Genomic DNA, 16,654 nt, shown 5'->3' on the forward strand with positions numbered 1-16,654 from the left:
GTGGAGGTCAAGTCATTGGGTATTTTTAAAGCAGAGATTGATAGGCCTGTACATCTTTGAAACGTGCAAGAAAACCGGAGCACCCAGAGAAAACCCACGTGGTCACAGGAACAAAGTGCTTAACTCCGTACAGACAACACCCGTGGTCAAGATTGAACCTGGGTCTCTGGCGCTGTAAGGCAGCAATTCTACCGCTGCGCCACTGTGCTGCCCTGGAAGCATGAGGGCTCTTGATTAGTAAGAGTATCAAAGGTTATGGGGAGAAGGCAGGAGAATGGGGTTGAGAGGGGAAAACAGAGCAACCATGATCTAATGGCGGAGTGAATACGATGGGCCGAATGATCTAATTCTGCCTCCCTGCCTACTCCAATGCTGGAGTAACTCATCGGGACCAGCAGCATCTCTACACAGAAGGTTATAGACCAGAAGTGGGGAACTACGTACCCTCAGCAAACTGCAGTGAAGTCGGGTCCATGGAGAACGAGGTGTCGTTGAACAGCGCCATTGCCACCATATCCTGCAACTTGACCTCCTCTTGCGATTCAAACAGCAGGTCGCCGTTCTCCACCTTATTGGAGCCGATGTTGAGAACGGCGCTGAGGATGTCACTGGGGGCCGCGGCCCGTCTGTCAAAGATGGCAGCAAAGTGGAGCACGTCGTTCTCAACGCTGGAAGGAAAGGGATTCACAGTTGAGCCGCCCGTTATATCTCGCTACAGCTGCCTGTCACATCTCACTGCAGTCGCCCGGCATTGAGGTTGAGTATTTGCAAGGGGCTGCTCCTCGCTTTCTGACTGCACATCAGACCAACTCTCTTTGTCTTTGGCACCCAGTGCATAGGGGAGTGCGAATGTCCAGGTTGGTTTGCTCCTGGGCTTGGTCAAGCTGGCCATTCGTGGGTCACGGTGCCAGGCAGACGAGGGCTCCGCCAGAGCCGACTGCCTGCCCGCTTTCCGGTGTCACGTCCGTGCCAGGGTGTCCCTCGAAAAGGAACATGCCATGTCCACGGGCATCATTGGAGGGTTCCAGGACCGCTGGGCACCGTGGGCAGTCAAATGCATCCTGGATCACACTTCTAATATAGTAATTTGATGTTTAATATTAGGGAATACTTGTCAATTTTATATTATGGTGGTGGGGGTTTTGTTATTGTTTGTTGTGTAAATATTATTGTAAATAATTAAATTAATTTAGTTTTAATAAAAAAAAGATTGCCTGTCATATTTCTCCACAGACCTGAATGAAGGATGCAGCACAAAAACAGGTCCTTCAGCCCACTGAGTCCACGTCGAACATCTGTTCACACCAGTTCTATCTTATCCCACTTCCTCATCCACTTCCTCCACTGGAGGGGCAATTTACAGAGGCCAACCTACAAAGCGGCACGTCATTGGGATAAGGGAGGAAACTGGAGCTCATGGTGGAAACCCATGTGGCCATAAGGAGAACGTGCAAACTCCGCACAGACAGCACCCGTAGTCAGGATGGAACCCTGGGCCTCTGCCGCTGTGAGGCAGTGGCTCTACCAGCTGTGCCACTGGCCTTGTTGGGAAGCCAACTGTTGGGACGAGACTTGCTATGCAATGACAACCTATGGACTACCACAGGAAGGACACACACTGCTGGAGTGACTTAGCTGCTTAGGCAACATCACTGAAGAACATGGACAGGTGATGTTTTGGGTCGGGATCCTTCTTCAGATTAGCTTTGAACTCACTCAACTGCACATTCAGAACTTTTGTAATTTGCTGTGCTCATTCTTCTTCATCATCTAACTTACTTGGTTTTAAATTTACAAGTTGATTTTTTAATGTACTAATCAATTTTTGAAGAAATAGTGACCTGGAACATCCAGAGGAGAGAGGGCAGGAGTCAAGGCCGTGACCCTAGATGACAGATTATCAATACCTCCTCTCGATGGGAGCTTGTTGTGCCGTACAGTTTGTACACTCTCTCAGCCTCACCCTGCTGGTGAGAGTCCCGCTTACATCAAGGCTTTTACCACCAACATCTTCGACAGATGTGCCGCAGAAGTGTCTCAACATGGTTAAGGAATACTGTAGCTCCATCCAAGACCGCAGGAAATGAATGAGAGTTGTAGCCCAGACCATCACACAAACCAACCTCCCTTCCAGTGACTCCATTGACACTTCACGTTGCCTAGGCAAGGCCACCAACATAATCAAGGACCAGTCTCATCCCAGACGTTCCCTCTTCTTCACTCACCCATCAGGCAAGAGGTACAGAAGTGTGAGAACGTACACCTCCAGATTCAGGAACAGTTTCTTCCCAGCAACTGAACCATCCTATAACCAAGTAGAGAACGATCTTGACCTCCCATCTACCTCATTGGAGACCTAGCTTTAAACAGACTTTACTGGACTTTATCGTATATTATCGAAACATTATTCCCTTTATACTTTATCTGTACACTGTGGACGGCTTGAGTGTATCCATGTATCGTCTTCCCACTGACTGGTTAGCAACAAAAACATTTGTCACTGTACATGTGAAAATAATAACCTAAAACTAAACTAACATCCCGTATCTAAACTGCATCCCCATCCTTGCATCCTGTCCTCACTCCCCACCCTTCTACCCTCCCCATCCCCATCTCCACCTCCCACCCAATGGGTACCTTGCACCCTCTTTGCACCTTCACCCTTTCCCTCACTCCCCCCTAACTGCATCCTCTTTCCCACCCTGTCATCCTTGCCCACTCCTTGCAGCAACCCACCAACAACACCCCCCTCCCCCCACAACTACCAACCTATCTGCCCTTTCCCTCACCCTCAAGCCCTTCTTCCACTTCTTCCCCCTCCAGAAAGCAACTGGCCTGGATGGAGTCCCTGGCCGTGTCCTTAGGAATTGCACGGACCAACTAGCAGGAGTGTTCACGGGACATCTTTAATCTCCCACTAAGCCATTCTGAGATGCCCACCTTCTTCAAGAAGACCACTATCATCCCAGTGCCATAGAAAAGCAAGATCTCATGCCTTAATGGTTGCCATCCTATGACCGTGACATTCACCAGCTTGAAGTGCTTTGAGAGGCTGGTTATGGAACACGTTAATTGCAGGCTACCGAGCAACCTTGACCCATTGCTAGGTGGTTGGGGCATGTTGCACTCATCTCCCATCTCCTAGAGTTTATCCCAGAATCCCCTTCTCAGTCGCTTGTGCCCTTAATTAAGTTGGGAGGTTGCCCACTGGTGATGGTCCTTCCAGCTCCTGCTGGTGGGCGTTGTATCACTTGGGAATGTGAGGGATTCCTCACCACTAACGCTGCTCACAGTAGGACTGGCCCCTGAACTGATGGAGATGCAACACCTGTCCTCATATCTCGCCCCTCGCCTCCACCCAGGGACCCTGACCCTGACCCTCAGGAGAGACAGAGGTTCACATGCACCTCCTCTAATCTCATCCACTGCATCCAGCGTTCTTGATGTGTCTCTTTTTATATCGGCAAGTCCAAGCGTAGACTTGGCGACCGTTTCGCTGAACACTTGCACTCGGTCCACCTGCTGGATCTCCCGGTTGCTAACTATTTTAACTACTCTTCAAATAACAACCTTTCTGTCCTGGGCCTCCTCCATTGCCAAGGTGAGGCCACACACTAACAGGAGAAACAGCACAAACTAGAGTAACACAGGCTGTTACTATTGCATGTATTTACCTGAATCCTAACACCTGAACTCCTTTGAATCCTGGGAGGATTTCAAACAGATTCTGCATCTGTAAAGGAAATAATACTTTAAAATATTTAAAAATGGACACAGTACATCAGTCACTCGGTTCAAGTCCGGAGTTTAGGAAAGCTGATGCAGTATGGTGGAAGTATGGTGGAGATGTTGTCTTTGAGATGAGTCTTTGGAGCGAGACCCTTTGTGCTCTCTCAAATGCTATCAAGATCATACGACATTGATGTATTGTTCTTGGCACCTTCTCAGGAGCGTTTGACAGCTCTGTGCCTGTACTCGCTGGAGTTTACAAGGATGAGGGGTGACCTCATTGAAACTTACTGAATAATGAAAAGTTTAGATAGTGTGGATGTGGTGAGGATGTTTCCAGTAGCGGGAGATTCTGAGCACACATTCTCAGAATAAAATTTCCCTCATCTTTAGAATGTAGATGAGGGAAATTTCATTAGCCAGAGGGTGGTGAATAAGTGGAAATCATTGGTTAAAGCAGAGGTGGGAGAAGGCAGGAGAAAGATGTTGAGAGAAAAATAGATCAGCCATGATTGAATGGGGGAGTAGACCCAATGGGCGGAATGGCCTAATTCTGTTCCTATGTCTTTTGGTTTTATGTTGAGACTTTTTATTTTCACTGTCTTGTAGAAGTTAACATTTTAATGTAATTTAGGTTTTTGAGTGTTGTCTGAGTCTATTGTCTATGATGCTGCTGCAAGCATGCTTTTCATTGTAACTGAACCTCACCACCCTTGAGCATATGACAATAAACTCCACTCACTGGACAAGACATGACGGTCTTGTAAACTCGCTGAGTTTTCAGACTGCGTTGGCTAATACAGGCTCATCGCCACTTGCTGGCTTACTCAACATGCAACATGGAACAGGACAGCACAGGAACAGGCCATTTGGCCCATAATGATCCTATCAAACATGACGCCAGTATAAATAAACCTCATCTGCCTGCGCATGATTCATATTCCATCATTCCCTGCATATTCATGTGCCTATCCGAATCTTTCTTAAACGCCACTATCCTATCTACCTCCACCACCACCCCTAGGCAGCACGTTCCAGGCACCCACCACCCTTTAAGTAAAGAAACTTGACCTGCATATCTCTTAAACTTTATCCCTCTTGCTTTAAAATTATGCCCTCTAGTCTTTGACATTTCCACCATAAGAAAAAGGTTCTGACTGTCCACTCTCCATCTATGCCTTCCTAATCTTATATGTTACTAGCAGGTCTCCCCTCGGCCTCCGACGTTCCAGAGAAAACAATGAGTTTGTCTAATCTCTTTTTATAGTTAATAGCTTCTAATCTTGGTAGCATTCCAGTAAACCTCTCCAAAGCCTCCACATCCTTCCGGCTTTTCAAATCCACCTCCTCTCCAAAGACTCCAAATACCTTACAGTTCAGGTCACCCTGTAATGGGGCGACCAGAACTGCACGCATGACTCCACATGTGGCCTGATTATAGTCCTATAAAGCTGCATCATGATATCCTGACTCTTGTACTCAATGCCCCGACCACTGAAGGTCGATCTTTACCACTCGATCCACTTGTGATGCCACTTGCAGGCAGTTGGATTGCCTTTGCCCCGTAAAACCGCGTATGCGGACGTGGCGCCGATGGACGAGAAGCCGAAGCAAAGCAGTGGAAGCCAAATAACCGAATGGAAACAAAGCCGAAACGCAAACTAGACCGAAAGGGCGGGACGCCGAGGGGGAGAGAAGCCAACTAACTGAAAGGCTGGAGCGTCGCCGAAAAGGGCAGAGAGAGAGGGAGGAGGGGGAGAGAGAGGTGGGGGAGAAGAGGGGAGGAGGGGAGAGAGAAGAGAGAGAGAAGAAGGGAGAGAGAGAAGAAGAAGGGGAGAGAGAGACGGGGAGGAGAGAGGAAGGAAATGGAGTGAGAGGGGGAGGGGGAGGAGAGAGAAAGAGGAGAGAGAGAAAGAGAAGAGAGGGGGGAGAGAGAAAGAGCGAGAAGAGGGGAGAGAGAGAGAGAGAAGAGGGGAGAGAGAGAGGGGAGAGAGAGAGGAGGAGAGAGAGGAGAGGAGAGAGGGGAGAGAGAGGAGAGAGAGAGAGGGGGGGGAGAGAGAGAGAGGGGGGAAGAGAGAGAGAGAGGAGGAGGGGGAGAGAGAAGGGGGGAGAGAGAGAGAGAGAAGGGAGAGAGAAGGGGAGAGAGGGGGAGAGAGAGAAGGGGAGGGAGAGAGAGAGGGGAGAGAGAGAAGGGGGGAGAGAGAAGAGAGAGAGAAGGGGGGAGAGAGAAGGGGGGAGAGAGAGAGAGAGAGAGAGAGAAGGGGGGAGAGGGGGGAGAGAGAGAAGGGGGGTGGGGGGCCATTTTCCCACACAAGCCATAGGTGACTGGGCAATCTGAACCCAAGCACTAAGTTGTTATTGGCTGATGGTGCGCATCCCTCAGGGCAGCCCCCACTCTCCCACGGTCACCCTCCGCGGGCTGTGGGTTGGATGGAGCGGAGATGTGGGACAATGTTCATCCCTCCACAGTGATGTGATGGACGCGGGGGTCTGGACCAATTGCTGACAAGTCCCACCTCCCGGCAGTGTCGTGTTCGTTGTTTGACTTTTCTGTTGAGCGGCATTCAGTCCCGTTGGCTTGTAGGCGATGCCACCTTTCGGGTAGGTGGCATTTCGGCAGAGCGGCCATTCAGTGAGCTCGCTTTTAGGCGATGCAGCATTTCAGTTAGTTGGCTTTTAGGTGTCCTGCCCTATCGGTTAGTTTGCATTTAGACGTCCCACCCTTTCGGTTATTTGGCTTTTCGGCTTTGTTTCCATTCGCTTATTTGGCGTTTTGGCTTTGTTTCCGTTTGGTTATTTGGCTTCCACTTCTTTGCTTTGGCTTCTCGTCCGTCGGCGCCATGTCCGGGTACCGTAACACCGTACGTAATCGGAAGGTGCTCTCCCTTTCTAAGTTTTAAATCAGACAGTGGGAGTCAGCCAATCTCAGCTAACGACAAATCCCAAAATCATTTTGGTAAATGTGTGCTTGGGCTAATGGATGTGGATGAAGTACAATTCCCAGTTGGTAGGAGATGGGAGAGCGAGCAGTCTATTCCATGTCAGGAGGATGGACATTCCAGCAAACATTACACTTGAAAAGACACAAAATGTGGATAAGTGACCTTTAAAGTCAGAACTCTTCTTAAGACTGGAACCCTTCTTCAGTTCCTTGTTTCAGTCTGAGGAAGAGTCTTGCCCAAAATGTTGCCTATCCATGCTCTCCAGAGATAGACACAAAGTGCTGGAGTAACTCAGCGGGTCAGGCAGCATGGAGGGATATGGATCATATGCAGGCGGAGGAGACTAGTTTAATTTGGCATTATGTTCAGCACAAGCACTGTGGGCCGAAAGATAGACACAAAGTGCTGGAGTAACCCAGCAGGTCAGGCAGCATCTCTGGAGAAAAAGGATAGGTGACGTTTTGGGTTGCAACCAGTCTGAAGAAGGATCCCGACCCAAAATGACATCTATCTGTATTCTCCAGTGATGCTGTGTGACCCGGTGAGTAACTCCAGCATTTTGCATCTTATCTTGTAAACCAGCAACTGCAATTCCCTGTTTCTCCATTTGGCACAGCACTTGCCTGAATCTCAAACCTCCGGGCAAGTTCCTGGTACTGCTGTGAGTTGTGGTCACTCAGCTCTCTGCTATAATTCTGGTCAGTGAGTTTAACGCTGAACTTCACAAGGTGTTCTGAAGGCTCTTCTGGAACAACGTTGGTCACGTGTACATCCTGAAACACGAAGAGAAGAATGTTACCTTCCATCACTCAACCTGCTACTCACAACACACACCTCTCATACCCTAGGAATAAATTCCAATCATGCGGCCCTTGCACTTTTATTAATCTGTACTTTTTCTGTCGCCGTTACACTATATTTTGGTCTAAAATGCTGAGAAACTATATTCTGCGCTTTGGTATCTTTCTCTTTGCTCCATCGTTTGTACTTGTGTTTGGCTTTATTGTAATCAGAATCACAATCACACTTTATTCACCAAGTATGTTTTGCAACATACGAGGAATTTCATTGGCCAGGTCAGTCATACAATTAAAGGCAACAGATCACTCAAAAAACACATTGTTAACATGAACATCCACCACGGTGACTCCTACATTCATCACTGCTGTGGAAGGCAAAATAAAGTTCAAGTGTCTTCCTTTGTTCTTCCTCGATCGTGGGCCTCGAGCCCCCGTTGACGGGATGATCTTGACTGCCGTAGCTGGCGGCGTTCGGGCCCTTCGCGTCGAGACTATCAAGCTCCCGCATCGGGGGGATGTCAGCTCCCCCGCGCCGGGCGATCGAACCTCGTGTCGGGGCTGGTTGAGCCTTCCGCAATGTTGGAGCTCCCGACTAGCCTCTCCCAAGACTACGAGCCCTTGTTGGTGATTCCGCGGTGGGAGCAGACCCAGGCAAGGGATCAGCTCTGATGTTAAGTCCACCCCCCACGGTGGGGCTCACGACAGTCCGAGGAGGCTTCCAGCTCCACCAATGGTAGGCTGCAGAGCCCGGAGAATGTGATCTGAATATTGATCACATCTCCAGGATGGTAGGAGCTTGAAAAAAAGTTTCCCCCGATCCACTCCCCTCCCCCCACATAAAACAAACTGAAGAACATTAAAACAAACTTTTAATGCACTGAAAAATAACGAAAAGAAAGAAAATATGACAGACTGCCGGCAGGGCAGCCGTCTCCCCGGCGCCCCCTGGTGGTCATCATGGATAGTATTATCAGAAAAGGACATAAAGTGCTTGAGTAACTCAGCAAGTCAGCCAGCATCTCTGGAGAACATGGATAGGTGACCTTTCGGGTCAAGACCCTTCTTCAGACTGATAGTCGGGAGAGAAGAGAGCTGGAAGTGGGAGAGGCAGGACAAAATGTGGCACGTAATAGCACTATTAGAAAATACTAGACTAAGTGGGAACCGTTGGGTCCCAGTCACACGGGAGGCCTGGTCCCCCAATGTAACCCATTCCCCAATGCAATATTCCGCCTCTCATCAGTTCCCCCAACACAACCCGTTCCCTCAACGCAATATTCCACCACTCACCCACAGCCCCTAACTGCGCAGGCTCGGCTCATTTCCCCTCAACCCCGAGCACTCCCTCCCCCTCCTCTTCATGTGTGGGAGGGGAGGACAGGAGAGAAGTGAAGTGTGTGGTCGGGGTTGGGGTGCGGTGGGAGGGGTGTGTGTGAACAGGGTGTAGGAGGGGGGAGGGGGTGTGGAGGGAGCGGGGTGGTGGGGGGGGTGTGTGGGGTGGGGGGAAGATGTGTTTGTGGGCGGGAGGGGGGAGGAGGGATGTGGGGCAGGGTTGTTGTGGGTGCAGGGTGGTGGTTGTGGGGGGTGGGGTTGTGGTGGGGGATGGGTGTGTGGGGGTGGGTGTGTGGGGGGGTGGATGTGTGTGGGGCTGGGGGGTTGGTGTGTGTGCTGGGGGGTGGGTGTGTGTGGGCAGGGGTGGTGTGTGGGGGAGGGTGGGGTGTGGGGCAGTTGTGGGTGGGAGGGGTGTGTGGGTAATGGGGGGGGGGGTTTATGGAGGAGAGGGGTCTGTGGGCGGAGGAGTTATGGGGGGAGAGGGGTGTGTGGGTGGGAAGTGAGTGAGTTCGGAGAAAAGATGGGGAAGTGCCATGGGGGAGAGGGGGGCATCACAGCCGAGGGGGGGAGGAGCCAGCAAGGTGACCAGAGGGGTAGTTGCTGGAATTGCCGGTGTGATGGGGACTCACAGCGGGCGCTGGTCACTGGCCGTTCTCCTCCGTCGGGATCAGAGTCTCAGCTTTACGTTTGGCAACATCTCCGACTCCGGGCCGGGTCTCCCACGCTGGGCTGGGTCGGGGCTGCTTGGGGCAGGGCAGCTTGGGGCTGGGCTGCTTGGGGCTGGGCTGCTTGGGGCTGGGCTGCTTTGGGTCTCTCCGGAAGTCCGGTTGGAAACCTTCGGCGGCCATCCTCAGCTCTAGTAAAGACACAATGGCGCAGGAAGGGGCGGACCGTCCGGGGAGTGACATGGGAAGAGCGGTGCTGACTGGCAGGAGAAGAGATCGATCTGCGCACACACGGTTTTTAAGATTTTTAAACCTCGCTAACTATGAACCTATCCAAACATCGTTTAAATGTTATAATTGTACCTGCCTCAACTACTTCCTCTGGCAGCTCGTTCCATACACCCACCACCCTGTATGTGAAAAAGGTGCCCCTTGGGTTCATATTAAATATTTTCCCTCTCACCTTAATAACATCTAACCCAGAAAAATAAGCAAAAGTGTAGCTGCAGTCAACTTAAAGTACACAAGACCTAGGAATATATATGCTGTGGAAAAATGATTTGTTTTACAGCAAGTTTTAACGTTCAAGAGAAAACAATCCAAGTCTGTCCAACCTCTCCATCCAACCCAAGCACCATTCTGGTAAATCTCCTCTGCATGCTCTTCAAAGCCTCCACATCCTTCCTGTAATGGGGTGACCAGAACTGCATGCAATAATACAAATGTGGCTCAACCAAAGTTCTATAAAGCTGCAGCATGATTTCTTGATTCTTGTTCTCAATGCCCCGACAATGAAACCTTCTTTACTGTCATTTGTGAAATGTGAAATTTGGTATAATTACTGCTCGTTAATTCACAATCACAAGGCAATATCTAGACACATCACTGACATAACAAGTAGAATTTCACTCTTCTCACCTTAACAGGAACTTTGGTTTCATTCACAACTTCGTTTGAGATCTCGATGTTAGGGGTTGAAGCTGGTGTCAGCATAAGTTTGTCTGGAAAAAAAAGTGACTTTCAGAAGTAACATAACTAGATGATATACTGGGAACACCATCAGTGGAGCTAAGCTGAAAGGTTGAAGGCTGGCATCCTAAATAATGCTCCTGGCCTACCATCTATCTCATTGGAGTCCTTCGAACTATCTTTACTCGGACTTCACGTGACTTTATCTTGCACTAAATGTATTCCCTTTATCCTGTATCTGTATATTGTGGATGGCTTGATTGTAATCATCTATAGTATTTCCCCGACTGGATAGCACACAACCAAAAGGTTTTCATTGTACCTCGGTACACGTGACAATCATAAACTAAACTGAACTAAACACGAGAGGAATAGATCAGGTAAACGAACAGAGCCCCTTGCCCAGAGTTGGGGAATCGAGAACCAGAGGTTATAAGTTTAATGAGAGATGGGAAAGAATTAATAAATAAATCTCTCCCATCTTCTATGTTCCTTCCTATAGCTTCATAATTTATTTTATTTCAAATTCAAAAGACTTTGATTAATCGAATTCTCTGTCAATTTCTGACACCTATTTGCTGCACTACCATATTATAGTTCTAAACTTCTAGAGTTTCTTCCCTCTGACTCATACTATCAAACATGTGCAGAAAAGAACTGCAGGTTCTGGTTTACATCAAAGGTAGACATTCTGGAGAGAAGTAGATGCTGTCTGTCCCACTGAGTTACTCCAGCAATTTATGTCTCCTACTCAAATATGTGGGATATGCTTCTCATTCATGCTTTTCCAATTGGAGTTTGTTTCTCTCTCTTATAGCTTCCATTGGACAGATTGAGCATGACAAGAGAGTTGGGCAGAGACCAGATTATGGAAGGGCACGGTACTGCAAAATTGATGCAAACTAAATGAGGGCTTTCAGTACAAGCCAACTGTTTCTAGCCTGCACGGATTAAATATCATAGAATATCGAACATAGAACAGCACAGGGCAGGAATAGGCCATTCGATCCACAACGTCTGTGCTGTCAACATCATGGTGTCAATATGATATCAACACTAAGTCTATCTGCCTGTACTTGATCCATATCACTCCATTCCCTGCATATCCAAGTGCCTATCCAAAAGTCACTTAAAGGCCACTCTCGTATCTGCCTCCACCACCATCCTTGGCAACGCATTCCAAGCACCCACAATCCTCTGTAAAAAATTAAGCCCCGCATATCTCTATCAAACTCTGCCCCTCTCACCTACAATTATCAAAGGTGAAATCATACCTGAAGTTGTTACTGAGTTCTCGGTAGGTCCATGATCCACTGGAATACTTTCTCAGCGGAGAGAAAAGGAAGCACAAATTAGACACCAGTCATTCTGGTCATTTAGTTTATCAACTCTTTGATTAATTGATTGATTGAAAGGTACAACATGGATACAGGCCCTTCGGCCCACTGGGTCCATGCTGAGCATCCATCACCAGTTCATATGAGCTTTATGTTATCCCACTTTCTCATCCACTCCCTACACATTAGGGGGCAATTTACAGAGGCCAATTAACCTACAAAACCGGGATGTGGTAGGAAGCCGGTGCACCCGGAGCAAACACATGCGGTCACAGAGAGAACGTGCAAACTCCACACAGACAGCACCCGAGGTCAGGATCGAACCCGGATCTTTGGTGCTGAGACGCAGCGGCTCCTCAAGCTAAGCCACTGTGCAGCTTTTAAGCTAAGCCACTGTGCAGCTTGTGCAGAAGATACAGTAGAATTAATGTAGATCACACAATACAAACATAACAACTTCCCTTAATTCTGTGACATCTGTTCAGGCTCTGACAGGGATTTTCATACCTTCTTACATGCGGAACATGGCAATTTTAATTAATGTCGCAATGAAACACCAGTGAAGGGAGGTCCCCACTTGATAACGCCATTGATATACTGTCATCTACACGCCTATCTTTTGTTGTCCCATATTTTAACTGTGTAAAGGCATTTTAGATTATCATGTGGCATTGGGATTGGGTTTCTTGGTTAAACATTTAGCTTGTGTGTTTGTCAATAAGCAGATAGCTTATGACTGAACATTAAGTTAATTATTGTCCTACTGTGTAAGTGTGTATAGGTAGTTTAGATACGACATTGGGCTTGGTTTTCTTGGTTGAGCACTTATCCTGGTGTTAGAGCACGTACTTTGTGTTTTAATAGTAATTGTGGGACCAAGGTTACTTTCCACCTGATGAATAGTAATTGTTGCAAGCATGTTGCCAGGACTCAAAGAACTGAGCTGTAGGGAGAGGTTGGGCAGGCTAGGACTCTATTCCTAGGAGCGCAGGTGGCTGAGGGGAGATCTTATATATGTATATAAACATGAGTGAAATAGATAGGGTGAATGTGCAGAGACATTTACCCAGAATAGAGGAATCAAATACTGTAGGTTTGTAGAAGGGCAAGATTTAATAGGAACCTGAAGGGTAATTTTTTTTCACTCAGAGTTGGTGAGTATATGGAACGAGCTGCCAGAGGAGTTAGTTGAGGCAAGTACTATCACATCATTTAAAATACATTTGGACAGGTACATGGATAGGAAAGGTTTAGAGAGATGTGGGCCAAAACGTGGGCAGATGGGACTAGCATAGATGGAGCATCTTGCCCGGCATAAACAAGTTGGACCGAAGGAGCTGTTTTCATGTTGTACTGTTTGACTCTATAACTATAACTGTAATGATTGTGCACAAACAATAGGCCCACTTGAACAAGTTTCAACAATCTGTGAAGTCAATTCATTACCTGAGTTGAAGATCACCACTTTGTATAGCTAGTTTCTGGAAATAAAGAAAAACTGTTATTTCCTTTTTAACTTCTAAACCAAAATGTAGGACTGCTAATAAATCGAATTTGCAAAACAGAGCATTTCATTTTATTTACTTGCATTTACTTGCATTTCACAGAAGCTAAATTTAAGGCTAGCAGTAGGGCTGCTGCCTCACAGCACCAGAGACCCGGGTTCGATCCTGACCTCGGGTGCTGTCTGTGTGGAGCTTGCACGTTCACACTGTGAGCACGTTGGTTTCCTCCGGGTGCTCTGGTTTCCTCCCACATTCCAAAGACGCGCGGGTCTACAGGTTAATTGGCCTTGTTAAATTGCCTCTCGTGTGTAGGGAGTGGATGAGAAAGTGAGATAACATAGAACTAGTGTACAGGTAATTGTTGGTCAGTGTGGACTCAGTGGGCTGGAAGGACTGCTTACATGCTGAATCTCTAAACTAATAATGACAGATCTCACCTGGTTTAGAGATACAGCATGGAAACTGGCCATTCAGCCCACCAAGTCCATGCTGACCATCGATAACATATCCACACTAGTTCTATGCTATCCCAATTTCCTAACCACTCCCAACACGCTAGGGACAATTTACCGAGGCCAATTAACCTACACATGTGCACGTCTTTGGGATGTTGAGGAATCCAGAGCACCTGGAGGAAACACACATGGTCACAGGGAGAACGTGCAAACTCCACATACAAACAGCACCCCAAAGTCATGTTTGAACTTGGGCCACCAGTGCAGTGAGGCAGCAGCTCTACCAAATGCGCCGGAAGATAGAATGAAAACTGGAAGTAAAGCGCATTCACGTTGAATGTTCTCTTTGAGTAGAGTCGCTCCTTACCTGCTGAAGCATGGAGATATGTTCCAGGGAATTGCTGAATTGGTGGCCGATCTCGATGGGGGAATGAGTCTCCTGTAGACAGATGCTGACCCAGTGCTGGTACTCCTTGTGCTCAGGAATCCTGTCCAAGAAAATCCGGAATGCTTCCCAGATGGCTTCCTGGCAAACTGAGCAGGGACAACACGTCAGCTTGAAAAGGCCAGTTGCTGCTGTTCAAAGCTTTGCATATCTGAGATGAGGAGGAATTTCTTTAGCCAGAAGGTGGCAAATCTGTGGAATTCATTGCCAACTCATTGGGTATTTTTCAAGCAGAGATTGATAGGTTCATGATCAGAAGGGGCGTCAAAGGTTATGGGGAGAAGGCAGGAAAATGGCCTGTCCTGCCTGTGCTTGAAACTGCAATGCAAAATTGGAAATTAAGTGACAGTGCAATGGGTTGTTTGGCCTGCCCTGCCAGTGCTTGAAACTGCAATGCAATGAGGTCCGACTGTGTTTGGAAGGAATAAATGCTTTGTTAGGTCCAACTATGTTTGGAAGGAATAAATGCTTTGTTAGGTCCGACTGTGATTTGAAGGAATAAAGGCTTTGTTAGGTCTGACTGCGTTTGGAAGGAATAAATGCTTTGTTGGGTCCGACTGTGTTTGGAAGGAATAAATGCTTTGATAGGTCTGACTGTGTTTACTCCAAAGGTCCCGCTCATTCCGTGACTTCCACTTAGTGTTTAAGAAGGATCTGCAGATGCTGGAAAATCAAAGTACACAAAAATGCTGGAGAAACTCAGCGGGTGCAGCGGCATCTATGGAACGAAGGAAATATGCAACCTTTTCGGCCTGAAACCCTTCTTCAGACTGATTAAATAGAAATGAATGGGACCTTTGGGTCCCAGCATCACATGGGAGGGCTGCTCCCCAACGCAATATCCCACCTCTTTACCAATTCCAACATTGGTGGCCAGTGGGGCTTTCTGGAGCATTAGTATGGGTGTTGTGGGCTGAAGGGACTGGTTTCCAGAGGGCTAGTATGGACATTGTGGGCCGAATAGATTCTTGGGCTGGCAGTTCAGTCACTCAAGCCTGTTGTGCTGGCAGCTCACTCACTCATGGCTGGTGAGCTGGCAGTTGACTCACAGCTATTCCTTGAAATTCCATTTCAAGCAGGTGGCAAGGCCACCAAATTCAAGTGCAGTTTCATACCACTTCAAGCAGGGTGCAAGGCCACCAACTTCAAGTGCAGTTCATATCATTTCAAGCAGGGTACAAGGCCACTAAAGATAGCGAGTCATGTCCTCTTCCTCCTCCATCTTGCAGAGACTGAGCCACGCCCACACTTCTGGGTTTTATAGTCCCATCCCCCTCCCACCAGAAGGGGTGTGGCCTTCATGGCATGATTGACAGGAGAGAGAATCTCAACCTTTTTTAAACACTAATAACTCTTTTATTTTTCATCGATGGGAAAAATCGTCGGCACCTGATGAGCAGAGGGGGACTGAGTAAGATGGCCAAAAATCACAGCCGATTTTTCTAAAATCAATATAAAGCGCAAACAGGAAGTGATCAAGATTAGATTTTTAATTATATAGAGGCAAGGCAACTTTAATTAGGCAAGGCAACTTTAATTAAGCAACTTTAATTAGACAGCACAGCTTTAGCATTTCCAAACCAGCACAGCTTTAGCATTTCCAAACCAAAGGCAACACAGCTTTAGCATATCTAAACCAAAGGCAACACAGTTTTAGCTTTTCCAAACTATATTTTCAAACTATATGAAGGGCCCTGACAGGTCAGTAAAACCACTCACAGTTTAGTCTCTCAGACTGAGAGACGGGACCCTCTCGCTCCCCCATCATGCAGACACTGACTGAGGCACTCAACACTTCCGGGTTTTATAGTCCCTCCAGAAAGGGCGTGGCCTTCAGGAGAGAGAATCTCACCATTTTCAAAACACTAATAACTCTTTTATCTTTCACCAATGGGAAAAATCCTCTGTCCTGCGCAGCGGAGGGGAACTCTGAGTAAGATGGCCAAAAATCACAGCCGTAAGTGGCAGCGTTTTTTCTAAAATCAATATACAGAACAATAGGAAGTGGTCAAGATCAGACTTTTAGTAATATAAGTAATTAGTGTGTGTGTGTGTCTATATATATATTTCTCTCTATCTGACTGTGAAGATAGACATAGTCATTCTGTCTGTGTCTGTATGTCTGTCTGTCTATATGTCTATCTATCCATCTATCCATCTATCCATCCCAAATTCTGCTCCTATATCTTGTGGCCTTATATTATCTCTGATTATATTTATGATCTGTTTGCAAAGCAAAGCTTTTCACTGTACCTCTGTACATGTGACAATAATAAACCTAAACCTAAATGTGTCTCAGCTACGATAGACACAAAATGTTGGACTAACTCAGCGGGTCAGGCAGCATCTCTGGAGAAAAAGGATGGGTGACATTTTGGGTCAGAACACTTCTTCAGTCCTCAGATCTGGCGTGTCTCACCTAATTCAGGTTGAATTCGTGTCTCTGGATTGATGCCCTTGGAAGCTGACTTGCCA

At 47.5% G+C, this 16,654-nt stretch overlaps 1 protein-coding gene across 1 annotated transcript in view; it reads right to left on the reverse strand.

Annotated features, from left to right (window-relative positions):
- Window positions 1-16,654, reverse strand: part of LOC129699868 (interphotoreceptor matrix proteoglycan 2) — a 58,389-nt gene that overhangs the window by 25,386 nt on the left and 16,349 nt on the right. Inside the window, exons 3-9 of the mRNA XM_055640008.1 lie at window positions 14,102-14,268; window positions 13,221-13,255; window positions 11,712-11,758; window positions 10,387-10,469; window positions 7,295-7,444; window positions 3,675-3,733; window positions 445-668 (exon numbers count right to left, since the gene is read on the reverse strand). Of these exons, the coding sequence (XP_055495983.1) occupies window positions 445-668; window positions 3,675-3,733; window positions 7,295-7,444; window positions 10,387-10,469; window positions 11,712-11,758; window positions 13,221-13,255; window positions 14,102-14,268 (765 nt within the window). The remainder of the gene's footprint in view (window positions 1-444; window positions 669-3,674; window positions 3,734-7,294; window positions 7,445-10,386; window positions 10,470-11,711; window positions 11,759-13,220; window positions 13,256-14,101; window positions 14,269-16,654) is intronic.

This window comes from Leucoraja erinacea, chromosome 8 (genome assembly GCF_028641065.1).
Source record: "Leucoraja erinacea ecotype New England chromosome 8, Leri_hhj_1, whole genome shotgun sequence".
NCBI lineage: Eukaryota > Metazoa > Chordata > Chondrichthyes > Rajiformes > Rajidae > Leucoraja > Leucoraja erinaceus.